Source organism: Procambarus clarkii, chromosome 63 (genome assembly GCF_040958095.1).
Source record: "Procambarus clarkii isolate CNS0578487 chromosome 63, FALCON_Pclarkii_2.0, whole genome shotgun sequence".
In the NCBI taxonomy this organism is placed as follows: Eukaryota; Metazoa; Arthropoda; class Malacostraca; order Decapoda; family Cambaridae; genus Procambarus; species Procambarus clarkii.
In genome coordinates, this window is record NC_091212.1 from 7,335,749 (window position 1) to 7,353,840 (window position 18,092).

Sequence of the window (18,092 nt, forward strand, 5' to 3'; positions counted from 1 at the left end):
CAGTGAAGATACAGTACTTGACCCAGTGCTTCCTGCCGAGGAACTGCTGCCTTCTGTTTCTCGTGGGTGATGCTGATGCAGTTCCCTCCCTTTGGGGAATTGCCTTCTGACCTCAGTGTCTGGCACAGAATGTAGCTGTGCATTCTGTTGTTGTGCAAAACTGTTGCTTTTTAAGGGCTTCCGAGGCTGGAGGTCCACGAGTGCCATTCAGCTTTTATTTGTCTTTGGTACCCTCTATGGAGAGGTAGTCATTCAAGGTTTATGGTTTGCTGTAAACTCCTATATTTGAGTTGGGGTTTTCAGTTGCTCCTCCCCATGTCCGTTTCCGGATTTTGTTTGAAACCTTGGCAGTGTACTATTTGCAGAGGTCTCCAGACACCTGTCTTTTGCCCTCATTGGTGCATGTGGATTTGTTTAGTTTCTCCTTCAGGATTAGGCCTTGACGGGCCAAGTTTCCTATGAGTTCGTTTATCTTGGCTTTTTAGTAGTTATGAGGGTCCCGATTCTTCCTGGCTTGGAGACAACCCTTTGTTTTCCATAGGGGGATATGATATGGCTTTTACCATACACGAACGTTCCAGTGGCACGAGGTCACTTTGGTGTGTTCTTGAGCGGTGCTTCTTTAGTACCTCTTAAGGCTTGCCAGTTTGCACCATTCTTTTCCCAGGGTGTGGGCATGTGGCATCTGAATGTTTAAATGCCTATATTCTTTGGGGCCCAGATTGTGAAGGCTCACAGGGCTTGTCTTTATTAAGTTGGATCATAAGAGATTTGTGGATGAATGTGGGTGGACACTGGCATATGGAATCAATAATTAGTCTATAATGTACTTGTATTTAAATTCTCGTAGCTCTGCATATGTGGAAAGATACAAAAATAGGTAGGCATTTGTTGAAACCAATTTATATACAGTATACATATACTGCAGTACAGTATTTATTTGTTTATGGTTTCCTAAGTCAGAGACAAAAAACTTGTTAGGCTTATTGAGGTGCCCCTAATTAGCCCTTAAACTGTACAGGCTATTTCAATGCATTGTCTTTCATGCACTCAAAAGAAAATGGTTTTGATATTTTTTTTTGACATTGTTAATTATCATCCGGGAAGCATGAAAATTCCAGTAAAACATCTTTACCTATCATGGTTAAGCTGTAGTGGCCTGGAGAAGTTGCATTTTTTTCAATACAAATTAGGTGAGGTGCTGCATGGGAACAACTTTGTCAATTTATTTTCATTGTTTCTCATTTTTAGCTTTTTTTATGCTAACGTATTGATGTGTCGGTAGTTAACTTTGAAACTATATGTATGTACAGATATATGTGTATAATATATACACACACACACACACACCATGCATTTATAAACCTAAATATCATATTAACATAGCACACATATTGCCTGTTAATATATATACATTGTAATAGCTCATTTGCTGTTTTTAAAAGGTCAGTGATTTCTAGCATGGCCACCCTGCACATTCGCACACTGGATGGTGATACACCAGACATGGTTTGCATCTTTTTCCTAAGACCATGGAGGGAAATAAGGGAACCAAGATTTTTTTTCCATGTATAGCAAATGATTGTCAGAGGTCTCCAATGACAAATGACATTCCCCTAAAACAGGTGGAGCTTTTAAAAAATATAGAGCACCTTAAATCCTCTCTAAACAGTTAAAGCATCTGGGTCAATCACTTAGAAATGATTGGAGTAGTTTAATTGCTAGAGGCAAACTACTGACCCTCCCCAGGACGCAACCCACAACAGTCGCCTAACTCCCGGGTACCTACTTATTACTTCTCGTCAGACAACGTATCCAAACGTCACTGTCCTGTTGTAAGAATTGAACCGAGACATTTTATTGCAAAGTGACTGTGCTGAACATTATTTAAAACATTGTGTTTTGTTGAGTTTTATCATACTGTAAAACAAAGAAAAAATATAAGAACTACATATTTTCAGTCGTGTGATAAAGACCAAGGAAGAGCTTGAAGTGCTGAAGTTTGCAGCCACTGTGTCTGCTGCTGCTCATAAAGCTGTAATGCGCAAGATTCGACCTGGCATGAAGGAATACCAGCTGGAGGCCATATTTGCACACCACACTTACTACCATGGAGGATGCCGGCACCAGGGTTATACCAACATCTGTGGCTCTGGATGCAATGCTTCTGTGCTACATTATGGACATGCTGGTGCTCCCAACACTCGCACAGTGAGTTATAATATTCAGATTCTTAGAAAACTATGCAATACACATAACAAATATTCATGTTTGCCTTATTCAGTCCATTTTATTACAGTACATACACTACAGTACTTGTATTTTTTCTACTTGGCGTGTGTTACTTTTAATTATTAAAAATTGAGTTTTTAAAAAAACTGTTTAAATAAATAATAGGTAAGAATTAAAGTAAAATTTAGATAATCAGGAAATCCTTTGAGCCACTTTCCACTGTTTTTATAGTAATTTATAATATGCTTTCTTTACTGTATACTGGTGAGTTGTTTATTTTGTAATTTACTGACCATAGAAATTGTGCTCAGTGACTGACTTTGCATTCTTATAGTAAAGTAATTACTGTATTTTAAGTGCACACCAAATTTGATGTTTTCTCAAATTATTTTAAAATATTTATTTATTCTGAAGTAGTAGTACGGTATTTACCGATAATTATATTTCACTGGGTTTTAGATGGTAGTTCCTAATTCCTCTTTGATTTCATATTTTAAGTTTATCCTAAGCTTAGTGTATTTATTGTTATTATGTAAACTATTTTCTGGGATAAAATTGTATAAATTACATTACATGGTAGGTAATGAGGACTTTTCTGGGGGGGGGGGGGGCGAGTGGGAGCCCCGTTGGCTCCCCAGAGATATTCAGGCTGATGTGGATATATTAGATTTCTGGCATCAGTCAATGTACATGGAGTTCTAGGCCTAGAACTCCATGTACATTGGAGGCCTACCGAGGACCATGAGCCGGACCCTGGCCTCCTCATAGAGGCACAAAGAACAATGGCCTATAAAAACCCCCGTGTGGTTGGAAGCATTCTATATTTGCCATCGACCGGGATCAGGCACCCAGAAAGGTAAGCGCCCCAAAACAAACCCCTATTCTTGTGAAAACATTGCTAAAAAGAGCAAAACGAGTGGACAGAACTCCCCAAATGAAAACAAGCAAACTATCATGACGTCACTACGTTGCCAGGCCGCTGTCTGCACAACCCCCTCCCCAGGAGGGGGAAGGGAGAGCCTCAGACCTTCACCCCGGCTACCCACCCTTCAGTTCTTGGCTGATGTGACACTGGCAAGGTTGTGTCCTTCTTTCTCCTTGGTGGTCGTTTCAGCCTTGGTTTTCAGACGCTGCTTGCTAAGTGTCCGAACCCAAGGGTCTTCCCGCAGCTCCGCCTCTTTCAAGAGATCGATCTGGCCTGGTACGTGGCTGGTTCGCTCTTCTCCTCGAGTCTTCGCTTCTGATCTTTCTGATTTGAGTCTATCATCATTTGTATGATGCGCAGGTGGCTTTGTTGATGGTCTCCCACCTGCGTGCTTCATCTTGGCGGGAGTATGAAGTTTCCTGGCAGTCCTTCCGTTATTTCCTATCTCTGCGTAGGTGTCCTTTGGTCTCTGATGGTTGTTTTGTCCTTCCTTTTGTGGTTGTTCCAGAACCGTCATCTTGTGCTGAATATTGTCGCCTCGTATCGTGCGGTGCTGGCAGAGCCGCTGCAGCTTGTGTTCGGTATTGATGTTACGTACTTCTGCTCCATTCCGCAAGCTGTCTCATGCGTTGTTTCACCTCCGGCCTGCTCATGCGCTGCCCGAGCAGTCCTGGTAATTAGACCGGGTGCTCTCTTCTCCCTCTTCTCCTCAGTTTGTGGTGATCCCTCCAGTTTAGGATTGTTTTTCAAAGGCTCTTTTCCTGTTGGCATTAGCCTCTGGGGGTCGGGTCGAGGAGCTTCATGCTCTCCTCCAAAGCAGGGGTTTCTGCTCTTTGGTCCTGGTGGTAAGTTTGTTCGTTTGCAGCCATCTGCCTTCTTTTGTGGCGAAGAATGAGTCTGCTGCTTTCCGGAGGGGTTCTTGGGTTGTTGATGCTAGGTTGATCAGGCCGGGGGTGTATCATGTGTTGTGTCCAGTTGCGGCTCTCCGCCATTATCTGCGCGCCACGGTTTCAGTGGACGGGGACGTGACCCGGTTTCCCTTCTTCCCTGTTCCAGGGCACGGGTCTCCCAAGTCATCAAGTCTAGCCAGCCTGAGGTCTATCCTCGTGCCCATGACGTTCGTAAGTTTGCAGCCTTGGCTGCCGTCTTTGGTAACATTTCTTGGGTTGACATTCGGGCACAGGGTTTTTGGAGGTTGAACAGGGTCCTGACCGCTTGCTGCCTTGTCCATGTTCCTGGACCTCATAGGGTCTGTGTCGCATTGGGTCGGTGGTTGCAGCCAGTTATCTCGACTTCGAGTTGAGGAGCGAGGGCCGACTGCCTCCCGGGTAAGTCCCCGTTTTTGTTTTTGTCTTTGGGATAGTTAGCTTCGGGGAGTTGACAGGGCTCCCCAGAAAACCAAACTTGAATGTAATGAAACCCCAATTTCTGGGTGAGACCCGGAGACTTCCCAGCAATCCTCCCTCCCTCCAGTCAGCGGTTATTCACATTTTTTACATCCAGCCTTAAGAACTGATGGGTGGGTAGTCGGCGTGAAGGTCTGGGACTCCCCCTTTCCCCTCCCGGGAAGGGGGGAGTTGTGCAGACAGCGGAGTGGCAACGTGGTGATGTCATGCTAGTTTGCTTGTTTTCATTTCGGGAGTTCTATCTACTCGTTTGGCTCTTTTTAGCAATGTTTTCACCAGAATAGGGGCGTGTTTTGGGGCGCTTACCTTTCTGGGCGCCTGACCCAGTCAATGGCAGACATAGAATGCTTCCAACCACACGTGGATTTCTATAGGCCAGAAATAGAAGCTCGTGCCTCTCTGAGAGGGGTCAGGTTCTGGCTCGTGGTCCCCGGTAGGCCTAGAACTCCATGCACATTGACTAATCCCAGAAATCTAATACTGTATATCACATCAGCCTGGATATCTCTGGGGAGCCTCCGGGTCTCCCCCAGAAAGTGGTGTTTCATTACATTCAATGCTGTTTTTTTTTTTTTTTTTTTCAAAATTGATGACCTCTACCCTCAGCCAAAACAGAATGCAAAAACAACTGCAGCAATAAATGCAGATGGCATAGGAACCAAAGAAAAACCCTAAAAGGTTCTTCCAGTTGTATGGAACCCAATACAGTATAGCAAAACAATGTGTCAAATTTGTAGAGTTGGGCACTGTAGAAATTGTCAAGGGTTGTGAATGTAGTTCCAGTTTTGAAAGAATGATGAATCATTGGCATCAAATTATTATTAAATATGTTTAATATCCATTGTGGGCAAATTAATTGAAGTGTTATTTGCAAATGCAATTCACACTAATCTTGAAAACCACTTTTAATAGATTGCTCACAAAATGCCTTGTAAAGTTACACCTTATTTGGATATCATGAAAACTTATATTTGCAGTCATGCACTTAAAAGAAACATTAAGCATAAAGGTGTGTACCTCTTACTTTAAATTTTGTTTTTTGTTTTTATTATACAGATTACAGAGAGAGACATATGCCTTTTTGATATGGGAGCTGAATATTATGGTTACACAAGTGACATCACCTGCTCCTTCCCAGCAAATGGAAAATTTACTGAAGATCAAAAGATAATCTACAATGCTGTCCTGAGTGCTTCACTTGCTGTAATGGAAGCTGTACGCCCCGGAGTATCTTGGGTTGAAATGCATCGTCTTGCATACCGAGCCATGCTTACTAAACTGAAGGAAGGTGGAGTTGTGCAAGGGGATCTAGATGAAATGATGAAGGTTAGGAACTATCAATTTTTGCATATATTTTAATATTAATCTCTATTTATTTACTCTATTGTTAACCCTAGATGTTAGGCCCTTGTTCTTTTTCTAGTAAGCCACATCAAAAGAAGTATTTTTTTTTAGTACAGCATTTGCTGAACACAACAAAACTGTACCACGGTCAGTTCCAAATTCTTAAGTTAACATATAAAAAATGCATTTATATTTAATAAATTGAATCCGAATATATCCAGGAGCTACTCATACAGCGTGTTTAAACAAGGCATGTAATGTATATGAGACTGTTCAGAAATTTTACTCATAAGTTTAATGATTCTGTACGGTGTGTTTTTTATGCACCATGAATCAAAGAAAATGGATACCTTTTTATATAGCTTTTTTATGATCTTTTAACTCATAACTCATTATATCTTCTTTAAAACTCAATTTCAGTGCACTTTTACTTTACGAAAAATATTAGCTTGTGTGTAGAGCCAGACCAGGCTAGGGGATGCATGGAGAGCCAGACCAGGCTAGGGGATGCATGGAGAGCCAGACCAGGCTAGGGGATGCATGGAGAGCCAGACCAGGCTAGGGGATGCATGGAGAGCCAGACCAGGCTAGGGGATACATGGAGAGCCAGACCAGGCTAGGGGATGCATGGAGAGCCAGACCAGGCTAGGGGATGCATGGAGAGCCAGACCAGGCTAGGGGATACATGGAGAGCCAGACCAGGCTAGGGGATGCATGGAGAGCCAGACCAGGCTAGGGGATGCATGGAGAGCCAGACCAGGCTAGGGGATACATGGAGAGCCAGACCAGGCTAGGGGATGCATGGAGAGCCAGACCAGGCTAGGGGGTGTGTGGAATCGAGCCAGACCAGGCTAGGGGATGCATGGAGAGCCAGACCAGGCTAGGGGGTGTGTGGAATCGAGCCAGACTAGTTGGGTGTGAATAAAAGCTGATCTAAGTGTGTTTTAACTGGTTAATGTTTCATTATAATACAGTTTCTGAGAAGTAGTTGTTTGTAACCCATCTACAAAACAAAATGCCTAATTTAATTCATACAGCAACCAATTACCGTGTTATGAATTAAATTTACTTTAGACTTATCTCACAGCCACACTTGATCACACTTTTCTTGAAGAGTTCATAGCAATTGGTCCACAATTCAGAAATGTAACTGCAGCAAACAGATTAAGGTATAAGTGTGAAATAGCAAATTTGTTGTATACATTATACATTCCACATCATTATGGTTTTGATGTGTGTGTGTAACTTTCATACATCTGACCTAATAATTTCCTTCATATTCTATAGCAACGTGATAAATTAGTAGCACAGTCTAACAACATATCCACAGCAATATCTCAACCATTTTACATGAATTGCAACCAAAATAAAATCTCAACCATTTATTTGCTATAAATAAACTCTTGCACTCAGCCCTATGTATTAACACTTTTGTTCATTGTTCACAGGCAACTGCATATAGTACTGTGCAGTACTATACTGCCCTTATTTATGCACCACATCTGCCCATCATCTTTGTCTTTGATATTGCAAGTCATTATCATCACATCAATTACACATTTAGTTCTAGATTTTCTAACTATAGGCCTACATGCCGCTCAGATCATTGAAATTCACTTCCATTGTTACAAAAAGCCTTAAGAAAGCAAGAAATAAAAATTAGTAATAATGTGATGGTACACTTCATCATTCTCAAGCTTCACAATCTAATATTAGTGTCATTTAAGCAATGCAGATAAGTCTTGAATCAGAAATTAACTAAATCTCGCGCAAATTTTAGTGCCTTTTTTGTCCATACAGGCAAACCTTGGAGCAGTGTTTCAGCCTCATGGGTTGGGCCACCTTCTTGGTTTAGATGTACATGATGTTGGAGGCTATCTTGAAAGCAATCCTCCTCGACCTCAGGAACCAGGTTTCCGATCTCTTCGTACCGCTCGGGTACTCCAGGAAAATATGGTTCTTACAATTGAACCTGGATGCTACTTCATCGATCATGTAAGAATTGTGTATAAATAATATTGTTAATTTTTTGGCTGTTCTTATGCTTGTTCATTTATTATTAGAATACGTGTACTTTGCAGAATGCTTTAGTGTGCTGTTTATAAGTAATACGTGTCAATACAATATATTCATACTCCTGTTAACCCTTAAACTGCACATCATATGATGTTTGTGTTTTTGTGTAACACATCACACAATGTAATTAAATCCAAGTTAATAGTGTGTATGTGTTTGCAGTTACCTAAGTGTAGTTACAGGATGAGAGCTATGCTCGTGGTGTCCCGTCTTCCCAGAACTCTTTGTCATATAACACTTTGGAACTACTGACGGTCTTGGCCTCCACCACCTTCTCACCTAACTTGTTTCAACCGTCTACCACTCTGTTTGCGAAAGTGAATTTTCTTAAATTTCTTCGGCATCTGTGTTTAGCTAGTTTAAATCTATGACCTCTTGTTCTTGAAGTTCCAGGTCTCGGGAAATCTTCCCTCTCAATCTTATCAATTCCTGTTACTATTTTGTATGTAGTGATCATATTTTCCTTTTACTTCTGTCTTCTAGTTTTGGTATATTTAATGCCTCTAACCTCTCTTCGTAGTTTTTGTCCTTCAGTTCTGGGAGCCACTTAGTGGCATGTCTTTGCACCTTTTCCAGTTTGTTGATGTGCTTCTTAAGATATGGGCACCACACAACCGCTGCATATTCTAGCTTTGGCCTAACAAAAGTCGTGAACAATTTCTTTAGTATATCGCCATCCATGTATTTAAAAGCAATTCTGAAGTTAGAAAGCATGGCATAGGCTTTCTAAGGAGGGGAGCCGGTCGGCCGAGCGGACAGCACGCTGGACTTGTGATCCTGTGGTCCTGGGTTCGATCCCAGGCGCCGGCGAGAAACAATGGGCAGAGTTTCTTTCACCCTAGTTTCTTCCTGCCCCTGTTACCTAGCAGTAAAATAGGTACCTGGGTGTTAGTCAGCTGTCACGGGCTGCTTCCTAGGGGTGGAGGCCTGGTCGAGGACCGGGCCGCGGGGACACTTAAAAAAAGCCCCGAAATCATCTCGAGATAACCTCAAGAAGATAGGCTCCTCGCACAATATTCTTTATGTGGTCCTCAGGTGATAGTTTTCTATCTAGAACCACCCCTAGATCTCTTTCTTTATCAGAATTCTTTAAAGATTTCTCACATAATATATAGGTTGTGTGGCATCTGTGTTCTATTCCACATTCCATAACATGGCATTTATTAACATTAAATTCCATTTGCCAAGTGGTGCTCCATATACTTATTTTGTCCAGGTCACCTTGAAGGGCATGACAATCATCTAAGTTTCTTATCCTTCCTATTATCTTAGCATCATCAGCAAACATGTTCATATAATTCTGTATACCAACTGGTAGATCATTTATGTAGACAATAAACATCACTTGTCCAAGAACTGAACCCTGTGGTACTCCACTTGTGACATTTCTCCAGTCCGATACATTGCCTCTGATCACAGCCCTCATTTTTCTATCAGTCAGAAAATTTTTCATCCATGTTAGAAGCTTACCTGTCACTCCTCCAATATTTTCCAGTTTCCAGAACAACCTCTTATGTGGAACTCTGTCGAAAGCCTTTTTTTAGGTCCAGATAGATGCAGTTAACCCAACCATCTCTTTCCTGTAATATCTCTGTTGCTCGATCATAGAAACTGAGTAAATTCGATACACAGGATCTTCCAGATCGAAAACCATACTGTCTGTCTGATATATCATTTCTCTCCAGGTGTTCTACCCATTTAGATTTAATTATTTTTTCCAATATTTTGACTATTACACTTGTCAATGATACCAGTCTATAATTAAGGGGGTCTTCCCTGCTTCCACTTTTGTAGATTGGAACTATGTTAGCCTTTTTCCACACATCAGCTACAACTCCGGTAAACAGGGATGCCTGAAAAATCAGTTGAAGAGGAATACTGAGCTCAGATGCACATTCTCTCAGAACCTATGGTGACACTCCATCTAGGCACACTGCTTTGTTCTTACTTAGCTCCTTGGGCATATTTTCTGAGAGAAAATAACGAGCAGAGAGAGAGAAAGATCTAGGAGTTGATATCATACCAAACCTGTCACCTGAAGCCCACATAAGAATAACATCGGCGGCGTATGCAAGGCAGGCTAACATCAGAACTGCCTTCATGAACCTATGTAAGGAATCATTCAGAACCTTGTACACCACATATGTAAGACCAATCCTGGAGTATGCACCACCAGCATGGAGCCCGTACCTTGTCAAGCATAAGAAGCTGGAAAAAGTTAAAAGGTATGCCTATTCCCAGAACTAAGAGGCATGAGTTACGAGGAAAGGCTGCAAGAAATGCGCCTCATGACTCTGGAAAACAGAAGAGTAAGGGGAAACATGATCACTACCTACAAAATTCTCAGAGGTATTGATAAGGTAGATAAGGATAAATTGTTTAACATACTCATTACTGTTACATACACACAAACTGTTTAACTGAGGGGTATGCAAACAAGGAGACGCAGGTGGAAACTGAGTACCCAAATGAGCCACAAGGACATTAGAAAGAACTTTTTCCAGTGTCAGAGTAGTTAACAAATGTAATGCATTAGGCAGTGATGTGGTGGAGGCTGACTCCATACACAGTTTCAAATGTAGCTATGATAAGAGCCCAGTAAGCTCCGGAATCTGTACATCAGTTGATTGATAGTTGAGAGGCGGGACCAATGAGCCAGAGCTCAACCCCCGCAAGCACAACTAGGTGAGTGAGTACACACACACACACATACTGTATATAAAATTTGTGAGGGTACCACCACTGGTATAATTGTAGGGACCCATAGCCTCGGAGAAAAACTTGCTGTTTAATTCTGAATACATATGGGTCTTTACTTCACCTTCCACCCCTTTTTCTGTGGGGAGCCCCTGCAGCTCCCTAGAGCTATCGGGCTAATGTGTGATATATTACACTGGGGCATTAGTCTATGGAGTTCAGCCTTCTGGGGACCATGAACCAGAACCTGGCCCCCTCAGAGAAGTTCAAGGAGCAATTGGCCTGGAAAATGACATATCTAGTGAAACTGCAAGCCAGAGCTGTTATCCTACTTGAAGCCTGCTCCTAGACTCATATATTTCATGAGAATGTACTTTGAAACTATCACCTAGGAAATTATCATTAGGAACCTGGTGAAACTGCAAGCAAGAGCTGTAATCCTACCTCAGCTCAGTTGAAACCTTCTCCTAGTCCCATTTATTTCCTCCCCTCCCCCTTGCTCTCTCTAATTTACAATATGTCAATTGTGTATTTTTAAGAACTATGACAACCTTCACTTTTTCTCATGGCAAATATATGCTGAACCTTTAAAAAGTGAGAAATACTAATGTGTGTGTGACATTCATCTTTTTTGACAGGTTTTGGATGAAGCCCTAGCCAATCCAGTTCAGGCACGCTTCTTAGTTCCTGAGGCAATAGCCCGCTTACGTGGCTTTGGAGGTGTCAGGATTGAAGATGATATTGTTGTCACTGCTGATGGCATGGAAGATCTTGCACAGGGCACCATTCCACGAACGTAAGTTCAGCTAGTATTAATTAAAACTATAGGTTGTTAATACTTTTGATTGGGCTGTGTATCATGCTATCATCACCCAAATTTTTTTTTTTAATTATTTGTTTCCTGTTTACCAATTCATGGTTACTTTTTATTAATATTTAAATTAAGGTTATTTACTCGTGCAATAATTTAGATGTTTTATTGAGTGGATTCTGGCAGTAAAAGTCTTTTTGCACACCAGGTTAGCAATTTCTCCAGCTTTGAATGGGGCTGTTAATGTGCAAGAATCTTCCACACTAGAGAACACTAGTGTCATAAAAAGTACCATTGGTGTGGCATCTCTTGTTTGAAAGGTCCTCATTATCCAATCTCATTTTTCTTGTAGTTGTCATAGCTACTGTACTTTATTGTGTTCTACACAGTGCAGTGGTTAAAGAACACATTGTGGCTCTAAATCAAGGGTGCACAGAGTGCCATGTGGCATTTTTAGGTATAGGGAGCGATTCAAAACTCCCACGGCTACACAGGGTTCACATCAGCTTCCTCAGGGCTCTAGTAAACAGTCACCATTGAAAAAAAATAATCATCTGCAACATTCCCGGGTGTGAGAGCCTCAGTACTGAGCGAGCGACCAAGGGTAACGCTAGCACAAGCTAACAGCACTGCTGTTCAGCCTGTGATCACAGCATCACCTAAAAATGTCAAAATATATATGTAACTGCTGATATTTAGTGAGGATAGTATTACAGAAAAGCCCGACTGTGATAAAAATGACCAGGAGTCTAATAATAGCAGAATTGTTGTGATAACTAGCCATGTGCATAGTATGGTGGAAGAAGGAATCTTGTGAGGGAGGTAGTGTCGTCTGCTAACTCTTGTGTAGTGACCTGTTATTGTCTGGACTCACCGTACCAGCTTAGTGGTTTGTTATGGTGAACACAAATGTAGATAATTATATATAACTTGTGTTTATAGTGTAATAACAGCAAAAGAAGTATGTTGGGAGGAGCTATTTTAATGAGGGAGGTGATGTCGTCTGCTGGCTGGCGTGTGACTTGTCATGCTGTGTAGGATGGCCACTATGCTGTTTGGACACCATACCAGCTTAGCTTTACAGTTATGGTGAACAAAACAAATAGATACTTATTATACTATTTAGGTGTTGAGGTGTTAAAGGAGGGAGGGAGGAGGTATCTGCTAGCTGGTGTGTGGCAGCCATTCTAGTTGTTTGGCCTCACCATACCAACTTATGTGTTCACCATAAGGAACTACTATGTAGATAGGTATATACAACGTGTGTATATAGTGTAATAACAGCAAAAACACCGATTGTAGAATACAATATACATGTGACTTACATGACTCGCTTAATTTTGAGCATAGCAATGTGGCGGGCTGCCACTCACTCACTCCCTCCCTCCCTCACCTCACCTAACTCGCCAATATTCTCCTCCCACCATACTGTTTTTGCTTTTATTCACTATATACAGACATTATATATAAGTATCTGCATGTTTTGTTTTTTTCACCATAGCAAACCACTAAGCTGTTATAGTGAGTTCAGACAATTAAAGGTGATCACACAGAATCAGCAGACAACGCTACTTTCCTCCCCCACCAAGATTACTCCTCCTACTACAGTGTTAATATCACAACAATCCTGCTATTATCAGAATCCTGGTCATTTTTATCACAGTCAGGGGGGTCTTCTGTAATACAATCATTGCTAAATAATAGCATGTACATATATATTTTGACATTTGTAGACGATACTGTGGTCACAAGTTGAATAGCAGTGCTGTGAGCTCATGCTGTGTGTGCCAGCCTTGGTGGCTCACTCAGTACTGAGGCCCTCACACCCGGGAATGTGGCCCACGATTTTTTTTTAAATGGCGTCTTGTTTACAAGTGCCCTGATGAATATGAGGTGAACCCCGTGTATCTGCGGGCCATTTAAATCTTACCTAGTACTCCAACACGTCATATGACGTGATACGCACTTTTGGTTAAGTTACTCAACACGTCATATGACGTGTTGCGCAGTTTGAGGGTTAAGGCAGTGCAGCACGGAGGTTAAAAACAAGGTATACCGACATTACTCCTACATCTTTTACATGGCTTTTTCTTTCAATAGTGGTTAACTGTTTTATATGTGGTTTCTGTTTTGATATTTTAATTTTTTCCATAGTGCAGTAATTTCATTTCAGTAATGGAAATTATCCTCATTAAACAAATTTTTGTCAGTGGCCCATTGAAAGACTTGATTTTCAAACAAAGTTTTGCTCGGTGCTCTATATTGTCTACTCTCATAAAAATCCTTGTGTCATCTGCAAACAATGATATAGTGCCATGGACATCAGTTTGTATCCTTGTTTGATATGAGGATGAGAAAAGTACCAGAGCAAGCACAATACCTTAGTACTATGATGGTACTTTAGGAGACAGAACTTTTCATGGTGGACAATCCAGATTTTACTTTTGTTGACTATTACTCGTGAGTTCTGTATGTAGACACTGATTCCATGGGTTTTACAATTTTCTTAGTGCTCCGAAATGATTTTTATACGTGATAATAGGTCATATATATATATATATATATAATAATTTTTTTGGTCTCTCTCTATATATATATATATATATATTATATATCTATATATCTATATATCTATATATAATATGTCTATATATAATATGTCTATATATAATATGTCGTACCTAGTAGCCAGAACGCACTTCTCAGCCTACTATGCAAGGCCCGATTTGCCTAATAAGCCAAGTTTTCATGAATTAATGTTTTTTCGACTACCTAACCTAACTTTTTCGGCTACCTAACCTAACCTAACCTATAGAGATAGGTTAGGTTAGGTTAGGTAGGGTTGGTTAGGTTCGGTCATATATCTTCGTTAATTTTAACTCCAATAAAAAAAATTGACCTCAGACATAATGAAATGGGTAGCTTTATCATTTCATAAGAAAACAATTAGAGAAAATATATTAATTCAGGAAAACTTGGCTTATTAGTAGGCAAATCGGGCCTTGCATAGTAGGCTGAGAAGTGCGTTCTGGCTACTAGGTACGACATTATATATATATATATATATATATATATATATATATATATATATATGTCGTACCTAGTAGCCAGAACGCACTTCTCAGCCTACTATGCAAGGCCCGATTTGCCTACTAATAAGCCAAGTTTTCCTGAATTAATATATTTTCTCTAATTGTTTTCTTATGAAATGATAAAGCTACCCATTTCATTATGTCTGAGGTCAATTTTTTTTATTGGAGTTAAAATTAACGAAGATATATGACCGAACCTAACCAACCCTACCTAACCTAACCTAACCTATCTCTATAGGTTAGGTTAGGTTAGGTAGCCGAAAAAGTTAGGTTAGGTAGTCGAAAAAACATTAATTCATGAAAACTTGGCTTATTAGTAGGCAAATCGGGCCTTGCATAGTAGGCTGAGAAGTGCGTTCTGGCTACTAGGTACGACATATATATATATATATATATATATATATATATATATATATATATATATAAAGCTACCCATTTCATTATGTCTGAGGTCAATTTTTTTTATTAGAGTTAAAATTAACGAAGATATATGACCGAACCTAACCAACCCTACCTAACCTATCTCTATAGGTTAGGTTAGGTTAGGTAGCCGAAAAAGTTAGGTTAGGTTGGTTAGGTAGTCGAAAAAACATTAATTCATGAAAACTTGGCTTATTAGGCAAATCGGGCCTTGCATAGTAGGCTGAGAAGTGCGTTCTGGCTACTAGGTACGACATATTTTATATATATATATATATATATATATATATATATATATATATATATATTTATTTATTTTTTTTGCATCTGCTTTACTACCTCCCTTGTGAAGTGGTGTGCTCTCCATTGTTTGAAGTATGTTGGGGATAACACTAGTCTTTTGTAGGCTCTGTGTACAAAAGATGTTCAAGGCATGTTTTTTTTTTTTTTTCCATTCTTGATGAATATAAAATTCCACGAGTCTGGGCCTGGTGCAGAGTGCTTGGGCATGCTGTCTCTGGCTATTTCAAAGTCCAGTGGGGTTAAGGTGACACCTGATATATGGTTCAATGTTGGTGTCGCATTCATAAAGAATTCATTTGGATCATTGATCTGTGTGTTCAGGGGTTCACTGAAAACAGATTTGTATTGTACTGTAGTCTCTGTATTTCTTCGATTCTATTCAAAGTGCTTTTGAATTCTCTTTCACTTATGGCCTTTTGCTCTCTTTGCATTACCTGGATTTTATATGAATCTTGCAACATTAGCTTGATCATTTCTATTTCTCTATGTGGCTTTCTTTGTTGTTTGGGGTTAGAGAGGAGTGCTCGATTTGTTCTGTAATTTGTTTTCTTCGCCTATAGAGGGAACGCCGTTCTCATTCCAATTTTCATCTTTTTCTCCTTAGTGGTATGTGACTTGTACCTATTTCTATGGCTATTGTGCCTATTTACTCAAAGCACTGGTTTAAGTTTGCATTATCTAGCTGTCTTTCCAAGCATATTTCTACAGGGGTCTTAATTTAATTGTTCCCAGTTACTTGTTTATTAAAATTGAATTGGATGAATTCTCCTCCTCGGATTTGGGACTGGCTCCACAGGTGTGGAGCATATTTCCATGTTTCACATGCATATTGCCCATGCATGTCTGAACCTACCTTGAGGTGCTTCCGGGGCTTAGTGTCCCCACAGCCCGGTCGTCAACCAGGTCTCCACCTCAATTTGGTTGTGATCTGTAAGCATTAATTTTGTCAGAATTATTCTCCCTATATTAATATAATATTGTAATATTAATTTCTCCCCTTTCCCCAGTGTGGAGGAAATCGAGAAGCTTATGGCTGAAGGTCGGCAAAAGGAAGTATTTGTTCCCCAGCTTCAAGCTCAACAAAAGCTTGGTCAGTAATTGGCAACTTCACACTTCGTAGAGTTCTTAGATGCCATAATCAAACGCACAAACACAGAAAACTAGACCGTTTTCTAAGACGTTCCGGACCAACCGGGCTGTGGTGGATATGTGGATCTGCGGGCTGCTCCAAGCAACAGCCTAGTGGACCAAACTCTCACAAGTCAAGCCTGGCCTCAGGCTGGGCTTAGGGAGTAGAAGAACTCCCAGAACCCCATCAAGCAAGCTTGGAAGACTTCATATGGCACAAATCTCGAGAATAAAGTGGCAGTATACAAGTCTGGATATAAGATTCAAATGGCATAAAACTAGAGAAAGGTATCCTGAAACAAACTTTGCATCAATGGCAACACTTTCAAAATTGACTTGAACAAGTAAGAATAAAGCAATGCACTGGCTCCTTTTTGCCTAGGTGTTTTCTCACATATGGTTACAGCATTAATAGATCTTGTGATGATACCTGCCTGTTAATTCGTTAACTCCAAGAGTAACATGAAAAGAATGTAAATATTTTTTAATACTTGCAAAGGAAATAACCTCAGTTATATTGAAGTGTCTGGTATTTTAAGTATTTTGAAGAGGAAACATTTATCAGGTTTGCAGAGTACAACAACAACAACAACAGAGGTTACCTAAATTATGTAAGATTTGAAACAAAATGAAGCTGTAATTTTATTTTCATATGATTTTCGTTTAGTATTTGTCAAAATAATGTCACTGCATTGTTTTGGCAAGAGACTTGGTCTTGTGTTTTTGTTTTGTGTGACAATAATATAATTGCTACATAATATCATGGTATCTAAGAGCTCTCAGGAGTGACCAGAATATCACAGCCAGTGGCCTCTTAGCTGTCATTGTGAGCAGACTTTTGCTCTATATTGTTGTTTTTTTTTGCACTTATTTGTGGTATGACATTGTTATTATGGCACCTACCAAGGAAGTAGGCAAAGAAATTAATGCTTAAATCATTGCTTTTTAAAGGAAGCAGACTGCCAAAATAAATGAATAGTTGGGTCAACATGAAGTTTTGTGTGCATTTCCAAGAGGCAAACAATGGTGACACTTCATCACAGAAACATCGGTCTGGTTGTCCCGAGACTACTTCAAGGTTTACTCTTGCGGGAAACTCTGCAGTGAATGTTTTAAAATGTTCACAGACCTTGAACAAGTCTTCCTGGGACTATCAGACCGATGTTTGTGATGGCGTGTTGTCACTGCTTCTCAAATCGCGCACAATTTTATTTTTTAATGTTACAGGGTAGTTATAGTCAGTGCTGTGAATAAACCATTTATACTGATTGTATTACAAAGCACTTAATTTCTTGGTATAAATATCTTAAATACAAATATATATTTTAACTGCATTTACTGTTATAATGGGTCTTGAATGATTCTTCTGAATTCTTTTGGAATAAATGGCATTAATGAAATAGTGTGTATTACATAAACCATCATAAGATTTTTTTAATTTTGTTAATTATGACTTCTGTTATATGTATGATATCTATAGAGAGATATAGAATAGATTTTTCTCTCATGGACAGAGGGATTACATATATCTTGGAGATTATCTATGCTTCTATCTCTAGGAGAGCTTATCTGTACCTTTATCCATGAGAGAAAAACCTTATATATATATATATATATATATATATATATATATATATATATATATTATATATATGAGA

The 18,092-nt window shown here is 39.9% G+C and overlaps 1 protein-coding gene across 2 annotated transcripts in view; it reads left to right on the forward strand.

Moving 5' to 3' along the window:
* Positions 1–17,834, forward strand: part of Dip-C (dipeptidase C) — a 315,478-nt gene extending 297,644 nt beyond the window's left edge. For both annotated transcript variants that reach the window (XR_011223562.1, XM_069308676.1), the window contains 5 exons: positions 1,962–2,211; positions 5,620–5,889; positions 7,708–7,902; positions 11,319–11,476; positions 16,314–17,834. Coding sequence is in view for 1 of the 2 variants with exons in the window: in XM_069308676.1 (XP_069164777.1) it covers positions 1,962–2,211; positions 5,620–5,889; positions 7,708–7,902; positions 11,319–11,476; positions 16,314–16,404 (964 nt within the window). In the remaining variant the exon portion in view is untranslated. The remainder of the gene's footprint in view (positions 1–1,961; positions 2,212–5,619; positions 5,890–7,707; positions 7,903–11,318; positions 11,477–16,313) is intronic.
* Positions 17,835–18,092: the final 258 nt, after the last annotated feature.